Below are 25,709 nucleotides of genomic sequence, written 5' to 3'. Positions count from 1 at the left end.
ATGTTCCTAACTCTCTATCCCTCTCTCTTCCTCTCTGTAGAAAATCAATAAAATATATTTTTTTTTAAAAAAATAAATAAAATAAAATAAAATAAAATAAAACCCACCTCCCACAACTGTCTCCTGCACTTTTCAACTTCGATGGCACACATGCCGGAGTTTCTAGCCATCATTTGTCATTTCTAAGTACAGCATTCTGGCGTACCCCTGGCAGAAGACTGCTTTGGGACGAATAAAAGGGAGATGTGAACCACCTAAGCCAAAAGAGGCTAAACAGACGGAATCATCACCACTACCAGCTGAAATGCCCCTGAGCAGGCAGGGCTCAGCAAGGAAGTCCCATCAATAAAACCAAGAGTTTTGAAAGATGGGTCACTAACTTTCTGAGGCCACCAAGAGCAAGTAAGTGGAACACTGGTCTGACCATGTGCTGTCCAATACAGAAGTTACTAGCCACACATGAAATGGGGCTAATAAGAAAAGATTTAGCACACCCCAAAGAAAAGAATGTAAAACATTGCATTGATCATTTTATGTTACTGGCCTATTGAAATAGTGTTGTGGATATACTGGGCTAAATAAACTATATAATTAAAATTAACTTCACGTTCCTTTTTTCCCTTTCCAAAGGATCACTAGAAAATTTTAAATTACACACTGGCTCACATTTGTGGCTCGAATCACATTTCTATTGGACAGCACTGGTCTGACACATTTAAAAGATGAGGGGACCACCACAGGCATTCTGGAGTGTTTATGAAGTTCATGCCCACACACACACACACACACACACACACACACACACACACAGAGTCTGATTAAAATTTAAATACGACACAACCATGAGCTCTCTCGCTCCAGAAAAATTCCTCTGGCAATCTGGAGTAAAAGTGAGGGATAAAAGTCATGGTGACAGCTCCCCCTCCCACCGAGAGAGGGATTCCAAATGACTCAAAACCTCCTTTCCAGCAAGAAAACCCGGCCAAGGCGCGGCCTTCGCTCCAGCACCTGTCCTCCAGGTCTCATCCAAGGCCAACAACCTGGGGTGCGAGCCTGAGCTCCAGGCAGCTGGGCCTGCTTCCCAGGTGGCCCGTACAGCAGGCTCCACCAGGGGACACACCTGTGGCCCGGGACACCTACCCCTCAGGGTGCACGTACAACTCAGCCAGGATAACGGGTGAGAAAGTGAAGTCTGAGCAGTCACGTGTCCCGGCAGCGCATCGTGGGGGATCATAGTCCAGCACCTTTCAAACTCTGTTTGACCGTGACTCACAGGAGCAATTCCATTTCTTATCGTGCAGCAGGCATCGGCAAACATAAATGAAACGAACGCCTCATGAGACCACACTTGCCTTCAGTCCTGTGCTATGCCTCTGCTATTTTTGTTGTTGTTGTTGTTCCCCTGTATTATATTCTATTTTTTAATGCGGACTGTGATCCGCTAAACTGACTTGACAATCCACCCATGGGTCGTGTGGCACAGCCGGGGCTGGGCATGGCAACTCAGAGGTGCACGCCCCACTCGGTGAGAGACACTGCACCCCTCCCTCCAGAATATGGACGTGAGCTCGGAATCCTTCTCAACACAGTGGTCTAGGCCAGGGGTCGGCAAACCGCGGCTCGCGAGCCACCTGCGGCTCTTTGGCCCCTGGAGTGTGGCTCTTCCACAAACTACCACGGCCTGGGCGAGTCTGCTTTGAAGAAGTGGCGTTAGAAGAAGTTTAAATTTAAAAAACTTGGCTCTCAAAAGAAATTTCAATCGTTGTCCTGTTGATATCTGGCGCTGTTGACGAATGAGTTTGCCGACCACTGGCCTAGGGCAACTACAGCCAATCACTTGGAGTCAGAATTAGAGATGAAACTTATTTGTTATTGTTGTTCGGATCCCAAGCTCTCATTTGACAAATGCAAACACTGGGGTTCAGAAGGAAAAAGGGACCTGTCCGAGGTCATACGGCAAGACTGTGGGAAAGCTGGAACTCCTGAGAACCCACAAATCTACTCCACTTTGCATCAGCAGGTAGGAGACACAGCGGGCACAACACATTATGAGGACGTGGAGAAATTCAAATTTCATCGTGACCATGGGAAGTCAGTTCTACAGCCAGCAGAACACAGCAAGGAAGTTCTTATCTCCCCACCAAGAAGACTTGAGGGTTCTGAAGTCAGGGGAAGCAGTGGGGGCGGGGGGGGGGGGGGGGTTGTATCTGACAATGGAGGAGTTTTTAAACTCTGTTTCTCAAATGAAACAAACCACGGGCTGTTTATTTTCTAGGACCAGGGAAGAGGTCAGCCTTCCACTGACCAGCCATCTTTGTGGCTTTCCTTCAGCAAAAGCAAGAGGCCTTGTTCACGTTCACCACTGTGCAGGGCTCAAGTATAAGCAAACCCTGTTTCCTTGCTTGGTCCAAAGTCAAGCTATAAAGCAGGCCCTTGAAATTTCAAACCTTATTAGAAAAAAAAAAAAAAAAAACTCCTTAGGCTGAAAAGCAAAACATGAAGTAATAAGAGTCTCCACTGTGAAAGAGAGTATAAATGATCTTTCACCAAAATAACGCAGCCCATCAGCAAATTACCACCCCTCAAGTCCAATTTGCCAGATTTTTTGCCCCATGTTATAAGGGAGTGTGGTAAGCGGACATGGGCTAATAAAAATCAGCTCGCATGTCCATTTCGGGTCACACTTCCACCTAAAATAGGAGGTGAGAAAGGCAAGGCCCAGGTCAGATCTCAATCCTGAGAGACGCCAATAGAAACAAAAGAAAACTGGCCCCGCCTCCAACAGTACCATCATGCACCTCGATTTCCTCTACAACAAACATGATCAGAATCAACAATTTTTTTTTTTTTTAAGAGAAAAACAGGTCTACAAAACAGACATGATTTTCCATTTCTAGCCAGGAGTTCCCTTTAAAATGTAGACAACACAACCAAATTTCAGCAGAATGGAATGAAGGAATCCGAGTGGTGTGTCAGGAGGGCCAGGACACACCAAGGGGCATGCTGCAATTATTTTTATTCCTTGCACCAGAAATAACCTGTTATCTACAACCCTGACGTTTTCTCCGATGCCTGGTAGGGACGCCCACCTGCCCCTTCCCTGCCCAGGGCACAGGTCTCCTCTATCTCTTGCTAAACCCAGGTCTACTGTCTCATGAGGCCACCAGAGCCCTTAGAAATTGTAAATTCTTTGACCGTCCTAGACATCGGCCTAAATAATTCAACAGAAAAAAAAAAATTTTAATTATGCTACTTAAAAAAAAAAAAAAAAAAAGCTCATTCTAAATATGTCAGAATGTGGCCAGTCAGCCCTGAAGGATTTTGTTACTAAAAAAATAAAATCTCCCAAATGCAATGGCCATGATGGGAAATGTCAAACCTCGACCACTGTCAAATATATTTCACAGAATTCAAATCCCCTTAGAAATCTGAATTTCTACAAAACAGGGTTGGGAATCCATGGACCGGGGCTACCATTTCTACCAAGATCAGCTGGTGGCTGGTGAAAAGGGCACAGGGATTCCTGTCCTAGGCCTGTGTGACCCACCATCAGTCCCCCCCCCCCAGCCCCCTCCCACAAGATCCCACCCTGCAAATGCTGACAATATTCCCCCCTTTGGGACAGAAAAATTAGAACATTCTGGTTTTTGTTTTTGGTTCAAAATCCCCAGCAACTTCAATCAGATGGTAATTCATTACAAATAACCCTTCAACTTTGGGTGGGTACCTTATTTTCATCTGTTAAATTTTAATTCGGTCAATATTTGTCTTCTAAAAAAAAATTTTTTTTTTTTTTGTTTCACCTTCATTTGATTCATTTCAAAGTAAAAAAAATATCAAATGCTGTTAGCACATATGCTTTCATCAAGTAGCTTTGGGTTTGGCTTTTGTTTGTATTTTGATTTTTTTCCTTCAAAAATTAAATTAAAATTTGATACTAGAATCAGCTGAATTGGTGTTTTACCCCATTTTTTCAGCAAAGTAAGTATTCCACTATAGAAGTGGGTGAGAATCGGAATTTTCATCTTCTCTGTCCTTCCCTTTTTATCTTTCCTTCTTGTTATGTCAGTAAAATTTGTGCTTAAAAAAAAAAAATCACAAACATCCCAAAATGATGAAGGCTAATGGATTTTTCTTCCCCTTTGAAAATAATCAAATTTGTGAGAAAAAAAAAAAATACCGAATGTTAATAAACTACCAAGCCCACATCACAATCAAAGAGGCCTCAGATCTGGAGATCTGGATTTTTTTTAAATAATAAATTTTTTCAAATTGGAAGAGTGAGCAAGCATAGAGAAGGGAAAATGTTCTTCTTCCAAGAATTCTTCAACCCTTGTCTTTATCAACTGATTCAATTGCATGTCATAGAAAATGAGCTTCTATGAATCCACTGTTAGTTTTTTCATAATAATGTTAATTATGCATATCTTATTTTAATGGCGGTCTCTCCTACAAATCTGTGGGCTACTCAATTTGTATAATGTAATGAATTTACATTTCTTCCACTGAATATTGCTGAAAAAAGGTTTCTGACATTTTCTGATTAAAACAACAACAAAAAAGAAATGCCTAGACCTTTCAGAAAACAAAATCAGAAAACAATCTTAATTATTCCATCAAAACAAAACAGAATAACACAAAACCCAGCAAACGCAGGGGAAAATGGAGAGGATTTCACTCTAACTTTTCCAGTTTCTGTTTTTCTTTAGAACCTTGGGATTTAAATGCAGTAAAATGTAAATGCAAAATTGAAAAAAAAAAAAAAACCTACAATTTCTGGGTGTGTCCAAAGCCAACATTTTAGGGTCTGTTTTCTCTTTTAAATCCTTCCTTCTTGGAAATAGAACTTAAAGATTGCCAAATTGTGAAATTAGTCCTTTTTGCCCGCGGAGCTAAACAAGTTCCAAATTACAATGAAGTACAATTTCTAATTGCTTCATAAAGCCAATTTCTCCCAGTTTTCTCCAAACTCAACAATTTCCCTTTTTTCCTCATTCCAATTAGTTTTTTTCTCAAACTAAAATGAGTTGGGCAGCCAAAGTGACTGGTTTTAGGAGGCTTTTTGCTTTCATCCCTTCAAAAACTGAATTCATTCAAATTCCAGCTTAATTTTCATTTACATATTATCTGGATTTGGCTTCAGAAATAAAAACTGTCTTCACGCTGCTGGAAAGATCAAAGAGAAAATTTTCACCCCAAAAAGAAAAAAGAAAAATCCCTTTCCCCTCCACTGATTTATAGTGCAAACTTTTGAAAAAATAAGAAATAAAAATTATTTCTTTTCAATTTTAATTTCTTTTTTTATTTACAGAATAGTATCCTCTAGGTGGCGTCGTTTTAATGGGAAAAAACTACCGTTTGAAGAAAAATTAGAAAAAAAAAAATGAGAAAGGGAAATATGGCCTAAAAAAAAAAAAAAAGATTGTTGCAAAGATGGGGGGCCAGGGAGGAAAGACCTCCCGGGGGTCATCAGGAGCCGGGAGCGCGGAGAGGGTCAGGGGGAAATTGCAAATTTGGAGGGGAGGGGGGAGAGCTGGAAGGGGTTGCATTTTTGCAAAATGTGAATTGTCCAAACTGAAATGGCTGCTCTGTTCTCTCACCGCTTTGTTTTCTGGGCTCCGGTCCGAGCCCGGGGCCGGAGAGGGCGCCGAGTGGGGGTCCGGGAAGACCCCACCGCGTCTCCCACCCTCCTCGCACCCCGCGGCGCCCGGTGGGGGGGCGATCCAGACCCCGACCCTCCCGTTTGCGCCCACAAAAAGCCCGCAAACGTGCCCAGGCACTTTGCATTTTGCAAAATCTCGCACTGAAGTGGCGCAGCGCCCCGGGCCGCGGCCCCCCGGGTCCCCCGCGCAGTGCTGGCCCCCGGCCCCCTCGTACCTGCGGAGCCGCCGCGCCGCCCGGCTGGTTCATGGGTCCGTGCGGGAGGAGGCGGCCCCGGCGCGTCCTGCTCCTCCCGGGCCGGGCTGCTGGTGCGCGCACAATGCCGCCGCCGCCGCTGCCGCTCCCTCCTCCGCCCGCCCCGCTCAGGCCGGGGGGGCGGGGGCGCTGGGGGCGCGCGGGGGGGGCTCCCGGCCCTCGCCCCCACCTCCAGCCCGCACCGGCCGCCGCCGCCGCCGAGCCGCCCCTCGCGGGGCCGCCGCCGCCCCCCGCCGCCCTGCCCGCCCCCCCGGCCTCGCCGCGCGGCCCGCGAGCTCCGGGCCTCGGCCTCGGCCTCCGCGCCGCCGGCCTCCGCGCCGCACACAAAGCCGGCCGGGCCCCGGGCGCGCCGCTCCCGCCCGCCCGCCAGCCCCGGGGCCGCGGCGCACCCGCCCCCCAAACTTTCCCGCGCCGGGCCCAGCCCTCCCCGCGCCCCCGCGCCCGCCCCCGGCGCCCTCCTGCCCGCCCCCCGCTCCCCAGCCCCTCCGAAAGGTCATGTTCACGTTGGAAAAAAAGTTTGGGGAGCTGCCTCTCCGCGGGACACAAGGGGTTAATGGGAACTCTTCTGCTCCCCCTCCACCCCCAAAAAAAATCAGATTGATTTTTTTAAAATAAAGTTTGAAGAGCTGGCCTATGGCAGGCTCAGTGAAGATGTCCCTCTGGCCCTGCCACCCTCCAAAAATTCCCACGTCAGGTAAAAGTTTGCAGAGCTGGCCCTGTGTCTGACAAGAGCAGTTAGGGGGGTTTTTCTAGCCCCCCAATCAGATTGATTTTTTAAAATAAAGTTTGAAGAGCTGGCCTTATGGAAGGCTCAGTGAAGATGTCCCTCTGGCCCCTGCCACCCTCCAAAAATTCCCACGTCAGGTAAGTTTGCAGAGCTGGCCCTGTGTCTGACAAGAGCAGTTAGGGGGGGTTTTCTAGCCCCCCAATCAGATTGATTTTTAAAATAAATATTTGAGGAGCTGCTTTATAATTATATGAAATGTGGGGTGAACAGAGTATGTCTATTTACCCTAGTCAAAAAGAAATGTTTAAAGAACGTTTATTTTAATAAGTTTGAAGAAATGGCCCTATGTAAGACAAGAGGGTTAATAAAGGTTAAAGGGGGTTAGCCCCCTCCCTTATCCCCCAATCGGGTTCATTTTCAAAAGAAAAACTTGAGAAACTGTTTCTATGTGAAATAAATGGTGAACAAGAATATTTCTATCCAACATCCTAAATAATCACCTTTTTTTTTTTTTTTTTTTTTGAGGAACTGCCTTCTTGTAATTTGGGAAATTTTAAAGGGGATTTTTTTTTCCTGTTCTCCTCCTCACCTGTCCCAAGAATCAATTCTTTAAAAAAATGAAGTGTGAAGGACCTGCTCCCTAAAGAGACAGAGGAATTACTGTGTCCATCCTACATCTCCCACAATTGATTGATTTTTAGAATAAAAACGTAAAGAACTGCTTATATATGAGATGAGGGAAATCTTGCTTTGCCCTTCCCCAAGAGAAAACTAGGAGGTTACTTTTAAAAAATAAAACCATTAGGAATTAAGGATAAACAGGAATCTTTGCACTGCCCCCACCTTTAAAAAATATCACAAAAAAATGTTAAGAGCTGGATCGATATGAAACAAAAAGAATTACAGATTTTTTTTTCTGTGCACTCCTCAAAAAGTTAATATTTTTTAAATGCCAGGAAACTGCCTGCTGGCGTGGCTAAGTGGTTGAGCATCAACCTATGAACCCAGACGGATGTCGGGTTTGATTCCCGGTCAGGGCTGCCGTTGCGGGCTCGATCCCCAGTAGGGGGCGTGCAGGAGGCGGCCGATCAATGATTCTCTCTCATCATTGATGTTTCTCTCTCTCTCTCTCCCTCTCCCTTTCTCTCTGAAATCAATAAAAATATAGTTTAAAAAATAAATGTCAGGAAACTGAGGGACAGTATAGAAGACACATCCTCCCCCTGAAGAATGAAATGTGGGAATGTAGCTCTCCATAGGAGGCATAGAATTAAGAGACACACTCTTACCAGGGACCACACACACACACACACACACACACACACACGCACGCGCACACATACACACGCACACACACACACACAGAGTTAAGAAGAGGGATCTTCTAACCATTCCCCCAAAAGTTGAAGAGTCATTAAAAATAAAGTGTCCATTTCCCCTCCCTGCCAGCCTGCCACCCTGGCACAGGTTCAGCGGACTTTGCCAAAGCTGGTGTAAGGCAGGCACCAACGGGATCAGGGCAGCCTGCAGAGTTTGGCAGAGTTGGGCTCCCATGAGCCCTGGGCACACTTGCTGGCCGGTCAGCCCCCTGCCTGCCTGCCTGCCTTCCCCTCATCCACTGGGTGGCTGAGGCCTTGTAGCCTGGACAGATGTTGCCAGCTTCGATGACTCTGGTTCCATCCCTGTGTGGTGGTTTCGGGGCACCTTCCTCAAGGCCAAGCCCTCTCCTCTGCCTAGCGGAGCTAACTAAGCCCGACCGTAAGTCCTGGAATAGAAAGAAACTGGGCCCAAATAACATTGCACCGCGGTCACCAGACTCGGGGCTATAGGGTACCAAGGCAGGGAAGCCTGCTCTGGGAATCAGGGGAACATGATGCAACTAATATTCATTGAGCACTTACTATGTGCCCAGCGCTTTATGTGTAGTCGGGCAGGCATGGCACAGAGCAGAGGATTGCTTGCAGCGGCCCCTCTCACACTTGAGCAATCCTCAGAATCACGGGGAGGGCCTGTGCAAAGACTGTTTGTTGGGCCCCACCCAGAATTTGCACGTCTAACAAGTTCCCGGGTGATGCTAAAGCTGCTGGTCTAAGCGCCACATTTTTTAGAGACTATGGCAATACAGTGCAATGGACGGGTGCGGGAGAAAGAGGAAGAGCCCCACTCAGCCTCTGGGGTCAGCGAAGATCCCAACATCCTGCCAGAAGGCTGGCGAGAAGCACCCGTCCTCTCGGGATCTTAATCCTCATCAGATGGCAGGGGCTCTCTGGGTCCGGATTCTCCCATAGAGACCTCGGATAGGTGTGGGGACCCATGAACTAAGCAATATTATGTGGTAAGCAAACTTATGTGTGTGTGGACATTTTGGGGGGTGAAAAATCTCTGGCTTTCACCATTTTCTCCAAAAGGTCAGTTACACCAACCTGGAATGGCCTGCAGCCTGCTTCCAGGGTCCTCTGGCCTGGAAAGTCCTATGGGTCCTTCTCGGCCGCCTCTTTCTGGAATCACAGCAAGCCCTTGCTGCTTCTCTACCACCCACTGGGAACCTAAATTGGGGACCAGGGAAGGTGTTTTTGAGCAGATGACATTGTAGCTGAGCCTTGAACAAGAAGGAGCCAGCTCTGCAAAGATCTGAGGAGAAAGGGTTCCATGAATAGGAATTGGTCAGTGCAAAGGCCCTGAGGCCGGGGTCAGCCAACCTTAAAGGACTTTCATCAAAGCAAGCAATAAGTAACCAAGACAGTTTCATTCTCTAACCTGTGTGTGGCTATACAGTTGCCAGCTGTTTCCTTTCCTCTGAGACTACCTGAGATATGTTACTTTTTTTTTTTTGCTGTTAATAAGTCCTTTCACAAAATGAGAGTTGATGACACCAATGTTACCAATATGGCAACATTAAAAGTTGATGACTCTTTGCAAAATCTATATATATAAAAGCCTAAGCAACCGTTTAACCATCTATCTAACTGGTAGCTATTACACACAATGACCACCAGGGGGCAGATGCTCCATGCAGGAGCTGCCGAGCTGCGGTGACTTGGCAGCTACGGTTCTTGGGTGACACACCTGGAACCAGAGAGGAGGGAGCCTGATTCCGGGGTGCATCACCCAAGAACCACCCTCTCACAATCTGGGACCCCTTGGGGGATGTCAGGAGCTGGTTTTGGCCTGATCGCTGCAGGCCAGGCCTCTAGTAATAATAATAATAACGCAATAAAGTTATGACTTTGAAGAGTCTTCAGGGAAAGAAACATTCTCAGTTGAGTCTTTCAAGTAGTTGAGGATTACCTCTCGGTGCACCAAAATTTTTATCACAATAATCTGAAGTGGAAATCCTTCCCAGCCTCCTAAACAATGGATAACATCATTCCGGGTGCTCTTCTTGAATTCTCCTGTGGAGCTCTGCCACGAACCTGGTCAGGTGAATGAACTGAGCCCAGGACTTCCGCACAATAGAGTGAATTTTCCAAAGGAAAACTTTTTTCCAGATGTTTGAGAGGTCTTGAGTATGTATTCGATTCTTCAGAAGTCAATATTTGACTCTATGAAATGAGAAACAGTCTTTCCAGGACCCAGGCCTTATCTCTCCTAGCAATAGACAAAGGTAATCCAGAAGTTCCCCAGGCCTTACTAGCCTGTGGGTATAAATGAGTCATATTTTGTTTATTTCTTTAGCAAATATCTTCCTAGGGCTACAATGAGCTATTCTAAGTGCATTAAAACCATTACTTTTGCCCTCACTGGTTTGGCTCAGTGGATAGAGCATCAGCCTATGGACTGAAGGGTCCCGGGTTCGATTCTGGTCAAGGGCACATGCCCAGGTTGTGGGCTCAATCCCCAGTAAGGGGCATGCAGGTGGCAGCCAATCAATGATTCTCTCTCATCATTGATGTTTCTATATCTCTCTCCCTTTCCTTTCCTCTCTGAAATCATTAAAAAATATATTGGGAAGGCGGGGGAAACATTACCTTTTGTAAACACTTGATGAGGTAGGTACTATTTAATATCCCCCCTGTTTTACAAGTAAGGAAACCGAGGCACAAAGAGGTCAAATAAACTTGCCCAAGAACACAGAATTCCTAAGCACATCCGGGTTTTGGACCCGGGAGTCTGACTACAGGGTCTGAACTCATGTTTACTTTGCTCTCCTGAATCTCAGACATGGATCTCTCACCTGCACGGTGGAAGCACTTCGGCCTTCCTTCCTCTATCACCGTTTGCAGAGTCCTTGGGAGGAGTTGCACATGGGCTCAGTGTTCCCTGGGATCCTGCTCCTGGAGGGCAAGTCTGCCACTCTGCTTGGTCTGTATGACCACTCCAGTGCTACCTAACAAATACACAGAAGACTCGGTGGCTTCAAATAATAAGCATGCATTTAGTTCACAAGTCTGCTGGTGTTGCAAGGATCCTCTGGTCTTGGCTGGGTTAGTTCACATGCCCTGGAGTTGGCTGGCTCTTAGCTGATCTATGGTGGTTGTGGCTGGATCAACTAGGGCCATGTGGGTCTAGTCCACACATTTCTCCTTCCCCAGCGGGCTAGCCCGAGCACTTTCACTTGGCAATGGCAGAAGAGAAAAGCAGACAGACAAGCCCAACTGTGTGTGCACTTTTCAAGCCCCTGTTTAAGTCATATTTATGAGCATCCCATTGACCCAAAGAAGTCCTACAGCTGGGCCCAGAGTCAGAATCCTGCACAGTTACACGGCTCAGGGCCTGGTACCGGGAGGGATAAAGAACTGGGGCCATGATATAATCCATCTACCACATGTATCACCAACTTCTTCCTTCTCAAAAAAAAAAAAAAAATGTCAGAAGGAAAATTAAATTTCAAAGTGAAACATCATTTAGATAAAGCTGCCCAGGATTTCATCAATTAACGTTGCGCGCTGAGGGATGGGAAAGAGGTTGAAACCAAACCTGGGGCAAGATGCACAACGGGTTTCTTTATAAAGGAAAGGAGGGGCACTCCTCTGCATCAATCGGAAATGAAACTGAAAATTCAGAATGCAGAACTCAGCCTGCTGACGTGCCGGGGAGGCCCTCCTTCTGATGGCCAAGTGGCGGTCAGCGGGGCAGGCATTGTTCGGCCTGGTGTCTGAGCAGTAACGTCAGCACAAAAGTCACATCAGAGCCGGCCAGCAGCAAAACTGACTGTTGGCAACTTCTTAGCATATCAATGCTTCATTTTGCTTCTCAGGCAGAAAGCGCAAATATTGGCTTGCCTGATTCAAAAGTGACCCCGAGGCAACCCCAGTTTTTCCAGGAGGGTATCAGTGAATAAACACTTTATTCCCGTTCCTGGAAAGCAGGAATTGTCAGTCGCATGCACCCTGCACATAGCCTGAGTATAATTCTTTTACTCTGACAAAGCGGGGAGCTCAACGAAGACAGCCATAAGGGTCTCCAACCTATAGCTCCATGGCCCCCTGCTTCTACCATGAGAGGGGGCAAAGGTCACCATCTGTGGATAGTGACTGACATTTTTTTTTAAATATTGAAAAGGCTCTATAAACAGTAAAACTTACCCCCCAAAAGAAGCTCAGCAGGTATGTCAGAACTGGGAGACACCTCCACAATCCTATGATACTTTCTGGCCATACTGTTTGCCAATACTGGGTGCTGGACACACATCATGCTGAGTAAGGCTAAAAGATTCCCCATGGGATAGAGTGTAGGCATCCCCAGTTTGCAGACTGAAATGGACACAGGAAGCTGCAGCGAAGGGAGCTGTCCGGGTGCACAGCGCATTCGTGGTGAGGCAATCTGACTGCAGCTCGGGCCCCCTTAGGGAGGACTCTAGGAAAGCTCCCATCAGGGGCGCCCTGCAGACACCACCATGCCCAGCGGCCTTCGGATTCAGAGGCACATCTTCTGGAGATACAATTTCCAAGGAGGAGTGGACACAGAGAGTTTTAAGGAATCCGTTTCTAGATTCTCAGCTGCCATATGGATGATTTCCTGCAACTGACCGGCCTGGGAACTTCGACGTGAACACATGGACCTGGTTCTCCTCTCCCCCTTCCCTCTCTCAGCGGCCCTTCTCCCACTTGACAAAATAAAGGTGTATCCCTTACCCATCCGAGTCTTTGGGGGGCATTGCCCAAAGTGGAAAAGCCTGGGTCAGGAGTAGGGGGAGGGGGTTCGGGCACCAAACCTAGGCCTCATTCCAAATACTGGTGAGCAGACTCCTTTGACCAAGACACCACAATGCCTCTTCTGTCCATCCCATGGAAAGACAACTTTTCCTTTAATTTTACTTTTTATGCTTAACAATTATCAACATTTTGGTCAATTTGCCTTAAATTAATTGTGTTGATGACTCAATTCAGAAAAATGCTTAACCCTTAGAGCGTTATGATCACAGGAAATATAAACATTTTAAAATTTCCGTCTAGGAGCATTTTTGATTTAGAGACTATGCCAAAATGATCCATATGAAACTTACAAGCAGAAAAATATATTACATTCCTATAAAATTCTGTGGGGGAAGTGAAATGGAAAAAATGATTTAAAGGAGAAAGAGGAACATTATAAAATTTCTAGCTGTTAAGAGTTGGTTCGTGTATCTTTTTTCAAAATGGATGCCAGTAGGTATAAAATCAGTATGATATTTAAATTCCATTGGAGCCCTAGCCGGTTTGGCTCAGTGGATAGAGCGCTGGCCTGCGGACTGAAGGGTCCCAGGTTCGATTCCAGTTAAGGGCACATGCCTGGTTGTGGTCTCGAACCCCAGCAGGGGGCGTGCAGGAGGCAGCTGATCAATGATTCTCATCATTGATGTTTCTATCTCTCTCTCCCTCTCCCTTCCTATCTGAAATCAATAAAAATATATTTTTTAAAAATTCCATTGGATGTATTTTAAAAGGTGATGTAACAGTTTTATTTTTAAACACTAATATTTACAGTATGCAGGACATCACAACCTTTACAACTACTTAAAACCATGATGGCAAATTTTTAAAGTATGTGACTATGTGTTTTTTGAGAATTCTTTTGCAGGCACATGAGCAAAAAGTAAATACATAAATAAATAAATAATTGGAAAGTCCTCTGGTTTTGTCCAACTGGTCTTTTTACAGATGAAGCATTTGCAAATCACAAAGTAAAAAGAGTTTACCCACCATCACCTGTCATCGTCCCTGAGGTAGGACCAAGAACAACTGACCTTCTTTTCCTTATCCACGCTGGGTTTCTGTATCAGTCAGAGTCCCAGCAGGACTCAGCACTCAAAAGGAATGAAAGGCAGGGAAGTCAATTACGTGTCTATTTACAGAGGTGAGGGCAGGGTTAAGGCAAAGCAGCAGGGGCTGGCAAAGTACCAGAGACTAGCAAAGCCATTTCCTCCCCTGGGCCAAGGGCAAGAGAAAGAGCCCTCACCTGGGCCCGTGAGCCCTGCAGCTATAGAGAAGGCCACCAACAGGAAGACCAGGTCTTAAGGAGAGGAACATGATCACCGCCAAACCTCAGTAGCAGGGAGCGAGCTGGGGCAATAAATACCACCTCTCACTCTTCCTGCTGGTTCTTCCCATTGGTGGAATCCACTAGAAGCCAGAGGGCAGAGGGCGAGGGAGCTAGTTAATCTAGTCCTTAGGGGTCAGCCTCCTGGGCACCGGGCAAAGTAGAAAAGGGGAGAGAGTAGATCTTGACAGCCAACCAGAAAATGTTCCGCATGCTTTCCATTTTGAACTTGAAATTGTTATTTAAACAAAAGAGTAGGCTTCTTAGTCAAGGTAAGCCACAGCACAATGAAGAGATCTATCCCCAGAAGAACCTCAAAGCCTACGTTTATGAGGTAGGAGGAATTTCAGAGACAGTTAGAGGCTTTTTATTTTTCATTTTTAATCATGATACACAGATATCTGCTTGGCTTTTGTTTTGTTTTGTTTTGTTTTGTTAATCCTCACCTGAGGATACTTTTTCCATTGATTTTTAGAAAGAGTGGAAGGGAGAAAGAGAGAGAGAGAGAGAGAGAGAGAGAGAGAGAGAGAGAGAGAGAGAGAGAGAGAGAGAGAGAGAGAGAGAGAGAAACACCAATGTGAGAGAGACGCATCGATCAACTGGCTGCCTCCTACATGCGTCCTGACTGGGGTCAGGGATCAAACCTAAAACCCAGGTATGTGCTCTTCACCAGAAATCGAACCCACAGCCCTTTGGTGTGCAGGCCGACACTCCAACTACTGAGCAACACCGGCCAGGATGATATCTATTTGTTTTAACACTATAGGGTTTTTTGGGGGGTTTTTTTGCATCTCCTTTCATTGGAAATAGATCTTTATTTCTCTAAAAATTGCCTTGTTAAATTCCCACTCATGAATGCTTTCATAAACTGCTACCAACTCCAACTATAAAACCCACGAGTTGAGGGAAAGTCCCTGAGAAAAGTGATAAAAGTGGACGCTTTATGCAGAATTATATTAGTAAAGATAACAATGTAAATTATTAATAGCCACCTATTAAAGGCATATTAATCCTGCTATAATTAGATCTAAAGAATGCATGCAATTGCCATAATCCAAAATGCTTTAACGTTCAAGCCATCTTTCTAGGCAACCTGTACTCTTGATCCAGAATGAGCAGCGCCCTCTAGGGGCAGGAAGTTCCAATCACCTAATGCCCTTTGACCTGTGACTTTTCTTCACACAAGTAAGTCCAGGATAGGGGAGAGGTTGGATGGGGAAGAAGGGTAGGGGGATGAAGACAGGTACTCTTAACCCCCATCCTCACCCAGCTGGGAAATGGGAGAGCCTGGTTCTAGTGCTGGCGGTCATTGACTCATTGTATATCCTTGGCCAATGAACATCCTTCTCTCTAAATCCAAATTTTCTCACTTGTAAATATTCATCTTTAGTATCTCTTACACCTCACTTGCCTTAGTTTTAAAACTAGAATAATACCCAAGCTGGTTTGGCTCAGTGGATTGAGCGTCAGCCTATGGACTGAAGGGTCTCAGGTTCGATTCCGGTCAGGGGCACATGCCCGGGTTGCGGGCTCGATCCCCAGTAGGGAATGTGCAAGAGGCAACTGATCAATGATTCTCTCTTATCATTTATGTTTTAATATCTCTCTCCCTCTCCTTCCTCTCTGAAATCAATTTAAAAAAACACACAAAAAAACTAGAATAATAAAAACTTTTTACAGGATTGTCCTGGGCACCAAATAAAGTTAATACTTGTGAAACAAAAATTGTCAGGTGCTACCCCAAAATAAAGGAGGCCACATGGTACAGTATTGTAACCCAGGTACATGCCCTTGACCAGGAATCGAACCCATGATGCTTTGCTGCTGGGGTCGATGCTCTAACACTGAGCAACACCAGCCAGGGCCAAAAACCGTTATTTAATGTAAAATAAGTACAGAAGATCAGAGAAACAGAAAGTGATAAGAGATCTATAGAAAGCAAATTTAAAAATGGCAAATGTAGCCTTACCTGGTTTGGCTCAGTGGGTAGAGCATTGGACTGTGGACTGGAAGGTCCTGGGTTCTATTCCATTCAAGGGCACATGTTCCGGTTGCGGGCTCAATTCCCAGTAGAGGGTGTGCAGGAGGCAGCAGGTCCATGATTCTCTCTCATCATTGATGTTTCTATCTCTCCCTTCCTCTCTGAAATCAATAAAAATATATATTGTTTTTAAAAATGGCAAATGTAAATCCAACCTATCAAAATGTAAATGATCTAATCACTCAATTAAAAGGAAGAGATTGTCCGACTGGATTAAAAAAAGCATAATCCAACTACATGCTCTCTCTATAAAAGACACACCTTAGATTTAAAGGTAACTTTAAGATAAGATAATTAGTGGAGACCAAGAGAGACTTTTCATAATAATATAAGGATAAATACATCAGGAAAATACAGCACTTGTATACACATATCTGTAACACAACCTGAAAATATATGAAAAAAATGATAGAATTGAAAGGAAAACAGGCAATTCAAGAATAGTTGGAGAATTCAATACCACACAAAACCCAACCTGTGCATTTGGGAATGCTTACCCGAGCCCACCTCCAGACGATCATAAACCCCAAATTAGTCTCCTTTCCTTGTTCTCTCAAGTAATTTTACAGACCAGGTGGGAAGCTTCCCTGTCTCTCCAGAATGCTTCGTTATGTGAGCAATAAACCTTTTCCTGCCCTCATGGGTGCATGTGTGGCATCATCAGAGTCAACACCCAAACCAAATTTTGAGTGGCAGATGCATATCACATGTGCGAGGGACCACAACAAGTGTATGCTTTGAGCACCAGCCCGGCTTCACCACCGCCCAAAGGCAGCTGTGCCAGGAAAACGCAACTGGATGCAAGAGAATGGGGAATCCCACTCCTCTGGGACTTAAATTTTTTAAAAAGGCGGGGGTGGGGAGGCTCAACTCTTCCTCAGAGAGAACACGTGGCTTGGTGGAAGGTACTAGCCTAAGAGGCAGAAGATCTGTCTGGATGGCCACAGCAAGCTCCCTGGGTGATTTGGGCAAGTCAAAATCTGGGTCTCAGTGGCCTTGCCTAGCTCATGGGAGCTCTCAGGTCTCTCCATGAGCCACGCCCATGGGAATGGCAGTAAGTGGTGGGTCTCCGGCAGCTTCAGTCTCAGAGCTGACTCATCGGATAAATATAACCACCAGGAAAATAATAGCAACAACTACAGCTGCACTTACTGAGCCCGAGCCCATGAACTTCCCATACATTATTTCATAGCGTGATAGGTGAAAGCTGGCATTTTGTGTTTATTCTTAACCTACAACTGAGTTAAGCATCTTTTCTTATGCTTACTGATCACATGTATATACACAAATATGCGGCTATCCACTTTTCTGCTGGAATGATCAACTTTTTCTTACGATTTTTGTCCTTCACTTTTACTTTATTCATTATTTTTATGTAATTTTAAAATTATGTGGCCAACATTTTTTGTATGCTTAGAGGAGCCTATTCTATTTCAAGATTACATAAATATTTCTCTAGATTTTTGTCTAATTGCTCTAAATATCTCACTGATATTTAAATCTTTAATGGCCACTAAGATTTATTTTGGTGTATGATGTGAGCCAGGCATCTAACTTTTTTTTTTTCCTTTCAAAATGACTAATCAGTTGTGCCACCATTTATTGAATAATTCTTTTTCCTTTGAATTTGAGATGCTCCCCTTCTTATGTCTAAATTGGCATATACCTTGGGTCTTTTAGAGACTTCCTGTTCTGTTTCATTAAAGTGCCTATTTATTCTGGTCTCAAAGCTACATTACTTTCATACTGCAAATTTTTAATAAATATTAACATTTAATATAATAGGCCCAATACTTCCCACCTCATTCTTTTTGTCCAGACTTTGTTTTGCTATTCTCACATCTTTATTTTTATCAAATTAATCCTAAATAAAAACTTTAAAAATAATTTTACCAAGTTAAAAATAATAGCATTATTTTGATAGTGTTGAATATATAGATTAACTTGGGGAGAGTTATAATATTGAACCATCTCATTTAGGATAATAATATATCTTCTTTTATGTGTCCAATCAGGTTCTATTCTTCATCAATATTCTCCATATTTTTATTAAGTTTGAATTGTCCTTGCTATATAAGAAAGCTAGATATGGATATAATAGATATAGTTGTTGATACACACACAAACATACATAAGCATTTTCACTTTGCAATAGATTTTCTTATTAGATGCCCTTTGAATTTTTTAAAATCTTGGCTTTTCATATGTCAATACATCACCGACAAAGAATGACTTTCTATTTAACAATTTATAACTCCGATATTCTGTGGTACTTACCAGTATGGCTTACTAGTCTTTAAATTTTGGCAAATAGAGTAGCAGTAACAGCAAGGTATGGCAAAAGCAGTTCATGATATAGATTCTAATGTAAATCCATTAGTTCAAGATAGTGGCTGTAACATGTGACAACTGCCAATACATGGGACTCTCATCAAAGTGACATCTGAGCAATTTACGAAGCATTCCCTGCCAGTTTGGCCCACTTTATAGGATGCAGAATGGCTTCGTGGCACACAGTTTAGGAAGTACTCTACGCTTTAGGACAGTGGCTCTCAACCTGTGGGTAGGTGGTCTCTGGGGGTCTCCGAGCCCCTGTCAGGAGTCTATGAGGACAAAACGTTTAATAATACTACTACTAAGGCATCATCTGCCTTTTTCACTCTCATTCGCATATGAGTTAAGCCTTCTTCAGAGGCTACGTGATGTATGCGGACTGAATGCAGAAGCAGATCTCAGAATCCAGCTGAATTCTAGTAGGCCCCACATTAAAGAGGTCTGCAAAAATGTAAAACAATGATACCTTTTCCACTTTTTTTTTAATTTTGGAAAATATAGTCATTTTCATAAAAATGTTATTTCTATTAGCTTATAGGTTTATTATTGTTACTAGAGGCCCGATGCACGAAATTCATGCAAGAATAGGCCTTCCTTCCCCCAGCTGCCGGCACCGGCTTCCCTCTGGCACCCGGGGCCCCAGCAGTCCTGGCTTTGTCCGGAAGGTCGTCTAGAAGGACATCCAGAAGGACATCTGGTCTAATGAGCATATTATGCTTTTATTATTATAGATATTTAACGGAATAAATACAAAAAAAAATGGAAAGTTCCCAGTCTGAATTTCTAATATCACATCAATGCCTGTAACTCACATAAACAAAGATCGAAGGCTGTCCTAAATAACTTTTAACACTGTAAAAGGGTTCTGAGACCAAAAAGTTTGAGAACCACTGCTTCAGAAGAACTCCCAAGCTATTATCATGCCCAAATGTTGCCATTGCCCCTGCTTCTAAACAGTTGAGTTTTGACTTGCGTGTTCTTTTCAGTGTGCTCTCATTTCATTGCGTAAGTAGTAATTGTGCAGTGTTCTGATGTTTCTAAATTTAAGGCTTTATAATTAAATAGTAAAAATAAAACCCAGAGTGAAGATACTGAGGAGTTTGGATAAGTTTCCTAATGTTCTTTTTAAATGTTATAAATATGAATCTTCTGACTGTGGAAGAACAAAGAAGAAATGATATTAACAATGAACCACACCAAGAATAGCTTCTGATTTTATGTGGAAAACAGAACCCGGGATATATTTTAATGTTGTGTACAAAAGAATGCAAAATAATTTGTATAAGTGGAATAAAGACAACTTGGTTATTTTAATACAAACAGTATGGGTGACTTTATATTGTTAGTGTATACCTGTGGCTCAGCTGATCAAAGAGTGCTTAAAAGTTGTAGAATTGAAAGTTGAAAGTGCTATCATTCCACTTTTCCCCAGAAAGGTAACATGTTCTGATAAAACTCATGGTTTAAATTTTAAAAATTCTCTCATAGATAAGGAAAGTTCTAAAAATATTAAAATAAGTTTCACATATAAAAAATAGGTAATAATAAAAATTTCTGAAAACATTATCAAAGTATTGGTAAAGCAAATGAAAAACTTCTAGAAAATACCATCTGTATGGTTAAAAATAATTGAACATTGTCAAACATAAAATATTTAATAGACCTTCAAAAAAGAGCGATATCAATATAGACTTATAGCAATCTAAATTTATGGACTTGCTTATTGCAAAATATTTATCTACTGATATGAGAAAATAACTTTTGGGAAAATGTATAAATCAAGGCAGTAAAATTTCAGTCATTATTGATGAAGTCTCAACTGTTTCATATAAAATAGTTTTAATAATTTATTTAAAATGTGAAATTCAAGACTTTGAAGATAATTTAATGGTTTTTGTTAATCTCATGAAGCAGGAAAGAGCAACATCTGATATAATTTATCAAAATTTATTGTTGACACATGAGAAAAATGGTCTCTGAGAAATATTCCCAGGAAAACCTTATTGGGTTTTATATTAACAGTGCCTGTGAATAGCTAGGAAGAGAGCCTACATTTTCAGCCAAAATTTAGGAAATTTTTTGGGTGTTTTAATTTGGCACTGTCCAAGTCACTGAATTTAATTATCCTGGATGATGCAATTAAATGCATAAAGCGAATAAGTAATTATAAATGTTTTCTTAACTTATCATCATATAATGTCAGGAAAAATTTATATCTGAAGATTTGGGAATTGAGATAATGAAAATTATAATGCTTGGGCCATGATGCTGGAATTACAAAAGCAGGGTGAGAATTATATCAAGTTTATCAATTGAACAAAAACTGTTTAATAGGAAAAAAACAATTGGAAAAGTGCCCCTTTTAAAAAAGAGATTTCACTTTAAGCTAATTTATTAAATAAAATATCAAAAATATCTTTATTTTTATAGAAAATTTTCTTGATTATAGTGGACAGGTTAATGCCCCCAAATTAAAAAAAAAATGTTTGAATGCATAAAACTAAGGGAAAATGGAGATTTTATAGAAGTAAAGAAATATACCCTTTTAAATAAGATAAAGTTCTAATTCAAAAAGAAAATATATTAAATTGATAAATTATCAAAAGTGCATTGTCATTTAATGACAAAAGTTAAAATAATAATTTTTCATTTTCTTTCAACTTATTTTTCTTCAATAAATTGTATTCCTTAATTTATTAATTACTAATGTTGCTTTGGCTATTTTTTTTTTTTTGCCAAATAATGTTTATGAAGCTCTATCTATGAGTTAAAAGTAAATGAAGATTGATAAATGATTTTTTAATTACATACAGTATTAGAGTAAACAATTTTGTGACTTTTTAAAATTAATATATTTTTATCGATTTCAGAGAGGAAGGGAAAGAGAGAGAGAGACAGAAACATCAATGATAAGAAAGAATCATTGATCGGCTGCCTCCTGCACCCCCCCTACAGGGGGATCGAGCCCGCAACCAGGGCATGTGCCCTTGACCTGAATCAAACCCGGGACCCTTCAGTCCACAGGTCGACTTTCTACCCACTAAGCCAAACCGGCTAGGGCCAATTTTGTGATTTATTTGATAATAGAAATGAAATATATAGAAAGCCACATATTTTAAAGGCTAGAAAAATTCTAGATCAATTGCTGTAAGTTCAGCAGAAACTGAGAGACGAATTCAAATTATGAGCAATAGTTTGCACCTTAACAGATATTCATTTACCCGGTCACTCACTGACTACCAATTAATGGCTAAGTTCTTGAAAGAATTTGGTGTGGCTTGTGTGTCAGATTATAGCTCAGAGAATGCATCATTTAATTAGTGTTGGATGTAGTTTAAAAAATTGCACCAACAATTTCTAAAAATCAACAAATGGTTTGGAAATTATTAGAATGATTTGATGAAAAAACTATACTTGCTATTAATTGGCAGGAAATTTTATGATATTTAGAGTTCAGTTTCTTTAGAGAGTAAAAGGGACTAAATTTTAACATTTTTATGAACACATTAGTTTATATTAACAAACTTATTGTTAAATATTTTAATATTACCCATGCTTTTGTTACACTTTATCATCTAATTGCCTCAGTGGGCACTTACATAATGAAGTTAAGTAATAATGATAATTGAGGGCCTTGTTGTCTTTCTGATTTTAATTACAGTGTTTCTAGAGCTTTGTCATTAAACATAAAGCTGACATTTGATTTGATATAAGTTAAAAAAACAAATTGCATAAGTATTATCCCATCCTATCTAATAAAGAGGGAATATGCTAATTGACTATCATGCCCTCACAAGATGGTGGCACCCACAGCCAATAAAGTGGGAATATGCTAATTGACTGTCACACCCTCATAAAGATGGCAGCACCCACAGCCACAAGATGGTGGTGCCCAGTCCCCTCAGCCTTGCCTCATCCAGCCTCAGTCCCCCAGTCTGCTCAGCCCGCCCGGGGGTGGCAGGCGCTGCGTGCATCATTCAGCCAGAGTCCCCCAGTCCCCTCAGCCCCTCAGGGGAAGGCAGTTGGAGGTGATCGGGCCAGCAGGGGAGCAGTTAGGGGGCTATCAGGCTGGCAGGCAGAGTGGTTAGGGGCAATCAGGCAGGCAGGCAGGCGAGTGGTTAGGAGCCAGCAGTCCCAGATTGTGAGAGGGATGTCCGACTGCCGGTTTAGGCCCGATCCCTAAGGACATCCCCCAGACATCCCTCGAGGGGTCCCAGATTGGAGAGGGTGCAGGCTAGGCTGAGGGACACCCCCACCCCGTGCACATATTTTGTGCACTGGACCTCTAGTAAGTACATAAAGAGTTTAATATGGTTTCCCATCTTTGACATATTCATATGATTAGTTATAATCATGGATTTTAAATATTGAATTGACCTTCTATTCTCATAATGAGCCCTTTTTGGTGGTAGTGTATTATTTTTTTGATGTACATCTGGATTCAATCATTCTTTTATTTTTTAAAAGAGATTTTATATCCATAACCCAAACCATGACTGGTTATTAGTTTTCTTTTTTGTGTAAGTGTGTATTATCAAACTTGAGTTTGAAATGTCTACTGATGAAACAATATTGATTTAGTACCTTCTTGGTACAACTCTTTGACAACCATCTCAAATTCAGCAAGGGTTTTTGTCTATGCAGGTTTTAGATTTCTTCTTGAGTTTATTTTGGGGAGGTATATTCTTACAAAATAATCTAGTTCATTCAAATTTTCAATATTTGGAACATTGTATTTTGTAATTTCTGTGTAATATGCACTTAAAAATAACATTTTTTTTCTCTAGCTTTGGTTAAAAGTGCTTAATTATTCCCAATAGTATAGATGTTCTTATTGAGAGATAATTCAAATACCATCAAACTCACCCTTTTAAAGTGCATCATTCACTTGTTTTTAATATATTCAGAAGTTTTACAACCATAACTACTATCTAATTCCAGAACATTTTTATCACTCCAAAAAGAAGTCTGGCATCAATTAAGCTGTAACTTCCCATTGCTCCCTTCATCCCCAGCAATCCCTGGCAGCCACTAATAAACTTTCTGTCTCTATGGATTTGCCTATCCGGGGCATTTCATACAAATGGGATCATATAATATGTGGCCTTTGTGACTATCTTTTTTCGTTTAGCATAATATTTTCAAGATTCACCTGCATTTTAGAATATATCGGTATTTCATTCCTTTTCATGACCAAATAATATTCCAGTATGTGGCTATAACCCTCTTTCCTATCCAGTCACCCTCGATGGGCATTTGGCTGTTTCACTTTCTGGTTTTTGTGAATAATGCTGGACATTCATGTACAAGTAGATGTGGAGTTGATGGGCCATATGGTAACTCTATGTTTAACCTTTCGAGGAACTGCCAGACTATTTTTCATAATAGCTGTACAATTACACATTACTTTCAGCAGTATGTGAAAGTTTCGATGTCTCTATATTTTTGTTAACACTGTTTATTGCCTATTGATTTTTCTCACTGTTGGTTGTTTCATACATTCTGTTCAATTTTCTAGATGTTGGCGACAGGAGGGCCAGTTTGATTCCAGTTACTCCATCAGAACTGAAAGTGTGGATAGAGTAGTGTTTGTAAAACCTCTCAGCATGATTGTTTGCTTTGTGTGTTGTAATGCCATGTTATTTAGTGCCTAAAGTTCATGACATCATAAATAAGGATTTTACTTTGATCAAATAATTTAGCCCGATCCCATTTAAAATTTTGGTTTGAATTCAACTTTTTTATGTTAATATTGTTCCTGTATTCCTCTTGCAGACTAACAATTGCCTTATGGATTTTTTTGTGTGACCCATTCCTTTAGTTTAAACGTTATTATTTTGGCTTAAGTGGAGGTTGCTTTTAGAGTCAATATGATCATCTTTGTCTTTGATCTGTTTATATTTATTGTGATGACTGATATCTTTTTTTCTAAATTCTGTCACTGTATTTTATGCTGTTTCTTGTTTTCTTTCCCGTCATTGGTTCTATTTTTCACATTTTTTACTTTCTTCCCCCCTCCCCTCCCATTTTTTCAGAAGTTATGTGTACTCTCTTATTTTTATTTTGGTTGATCCTATTTTTAAAATTATTCAAACCCTATTAATTCTTGACTCCTTTCCTATATGTTTGACATTTGGAAATTTCATCAGGATGTGTCTAGATGTGGATTCTTTTAATTAATTTTACCTGCTTTTGGTGCGCGCTTTTCTCTCAAACTGTTATTGCTGCTTTTAGATTTACTCTGATGTTTTTGCTCATCTTCTTTCATCTCACTATGCTTCTCTCTGAATTCTAGGAGATTTTTTTTTCAACAGACAATTTAAATTATTAATGCAGTTTTCTTCAATGTTTAATATGCCCTTCACTGCCCCTACTACATTTAAAAATTCTGTAATCATGGTTTTCATCTTAAAGTAATATCATCTTACCTCAGATAATTATCTTTTCATAAATGCAATATATTCTCTAATCTCATGGAAAATATAAATTTGATATTAAAATTTTTCTTTCTGTTTCTGGAAGTAAGGCTATGTCATTAGGGAACATTTGTTCAGATTATATATCTGAATTAATTCCTTCTTTTGTATTGGCTAACATAACAATTCGATGATTGTTCTTGTTTTACCTACTCTTTAGAGGCAGGTCTGGATTTGGAAATGAAGTCTGTCAGAGGAGAAACAAGTTCAGTTCTTTTAATCTCAGATGTGGAAAAGAAGAAATTTTTGTTTTGTTTTTTGTTTTGTTAATCCTCACCCGAGGATATTTTTCCACTGATTTTTAGGGAGAGTGGAAAAGAGAGGGAAAGAGAGAGAAACATCAATGTGAGAGAAACACATCAACTGGTTGCCTCCTGCACGAGCCCCAACCATGGCCCAGGCCAGGGTGGAGCCTGCAACCAAGGTACATGTCCTTGACTGGAATTGAACCTGGGACCCTTTGATCCGCTGGCCCACGCTCTATCCACTGAGCCAAACCAGCTATGGTTGTCTAGGAAGGGCGCTCAGTTTATTCTTGTGGTGTAGTTTATAACTACTGGTAAGGCAATCATTTAGCATAGAAGCTCACTTCTTTATAGAATATGGCCTTTCACCCCCGCCCAGTGTAAGCATGACAGGCAGTTCTCCGAGTCGTTTGTGGGCTTGAGATTAGCTCACTTCTTATTGCCTCTTGGCTCACTTTTAATGCTAGCCCCTGACTCTAGGCATCTGGATGAGGTTTACAGTCCAGATGCCA

At 42.0% G+C, this 25,709-nt stretch overlaps 1 protein-coding gene across 15 annotated transcripts in view; it reads right to left on the bottom strand.

Annotated features, from left to right (window-relative positions):
• Positions 1 to 6,083, bottom strand: part of ZNF618 (zinc finger protein 618) — a 151,122-nt gene extending 145,039 nt beyond the window's left edge. For 7 of the 15 annotated variants that reach the window (XM_079790142.1, XM_079790151.1, XM_079790149.1 and 4 more), the window contains exon 1: positions 5,878 to 6,082. In XM_079790142.1, the coding sequence (XP_079646268.1) occupies positions 5,878 to 5,910 (33 nt within the window). In that variant the 5' untranslated portion in view covers positions 5,911 to 6,082. Of the gene's footprint in view, positions 1 to 5,877 lie in introns of all 15 variants that reach the window. The other 8 variants (XM_079790143.1, XM_079790145.1, XM_079790144.1 and 5 more) reach the window with 2 other exon arrangements.
• Positions 6,084 to 25,709: the final 19,626 nt, after the last annotated feature.

This window comes from Cnephaeus nilssonii (genome assembly GCF_951640355.1).
Source record: "Cnephaeus nilssonii genome assembly, chromosome: 14".
Lineage (NCBI taxonomy): Eukaryota > Metazoa > Chordata > Mammalia > Chiroptera > Vespertilionidae > Cnephaeus > Cnephaeus nilssonii.
This window is presented reverse-complemented; position numbering and strand designations above follow the sequence as displayed.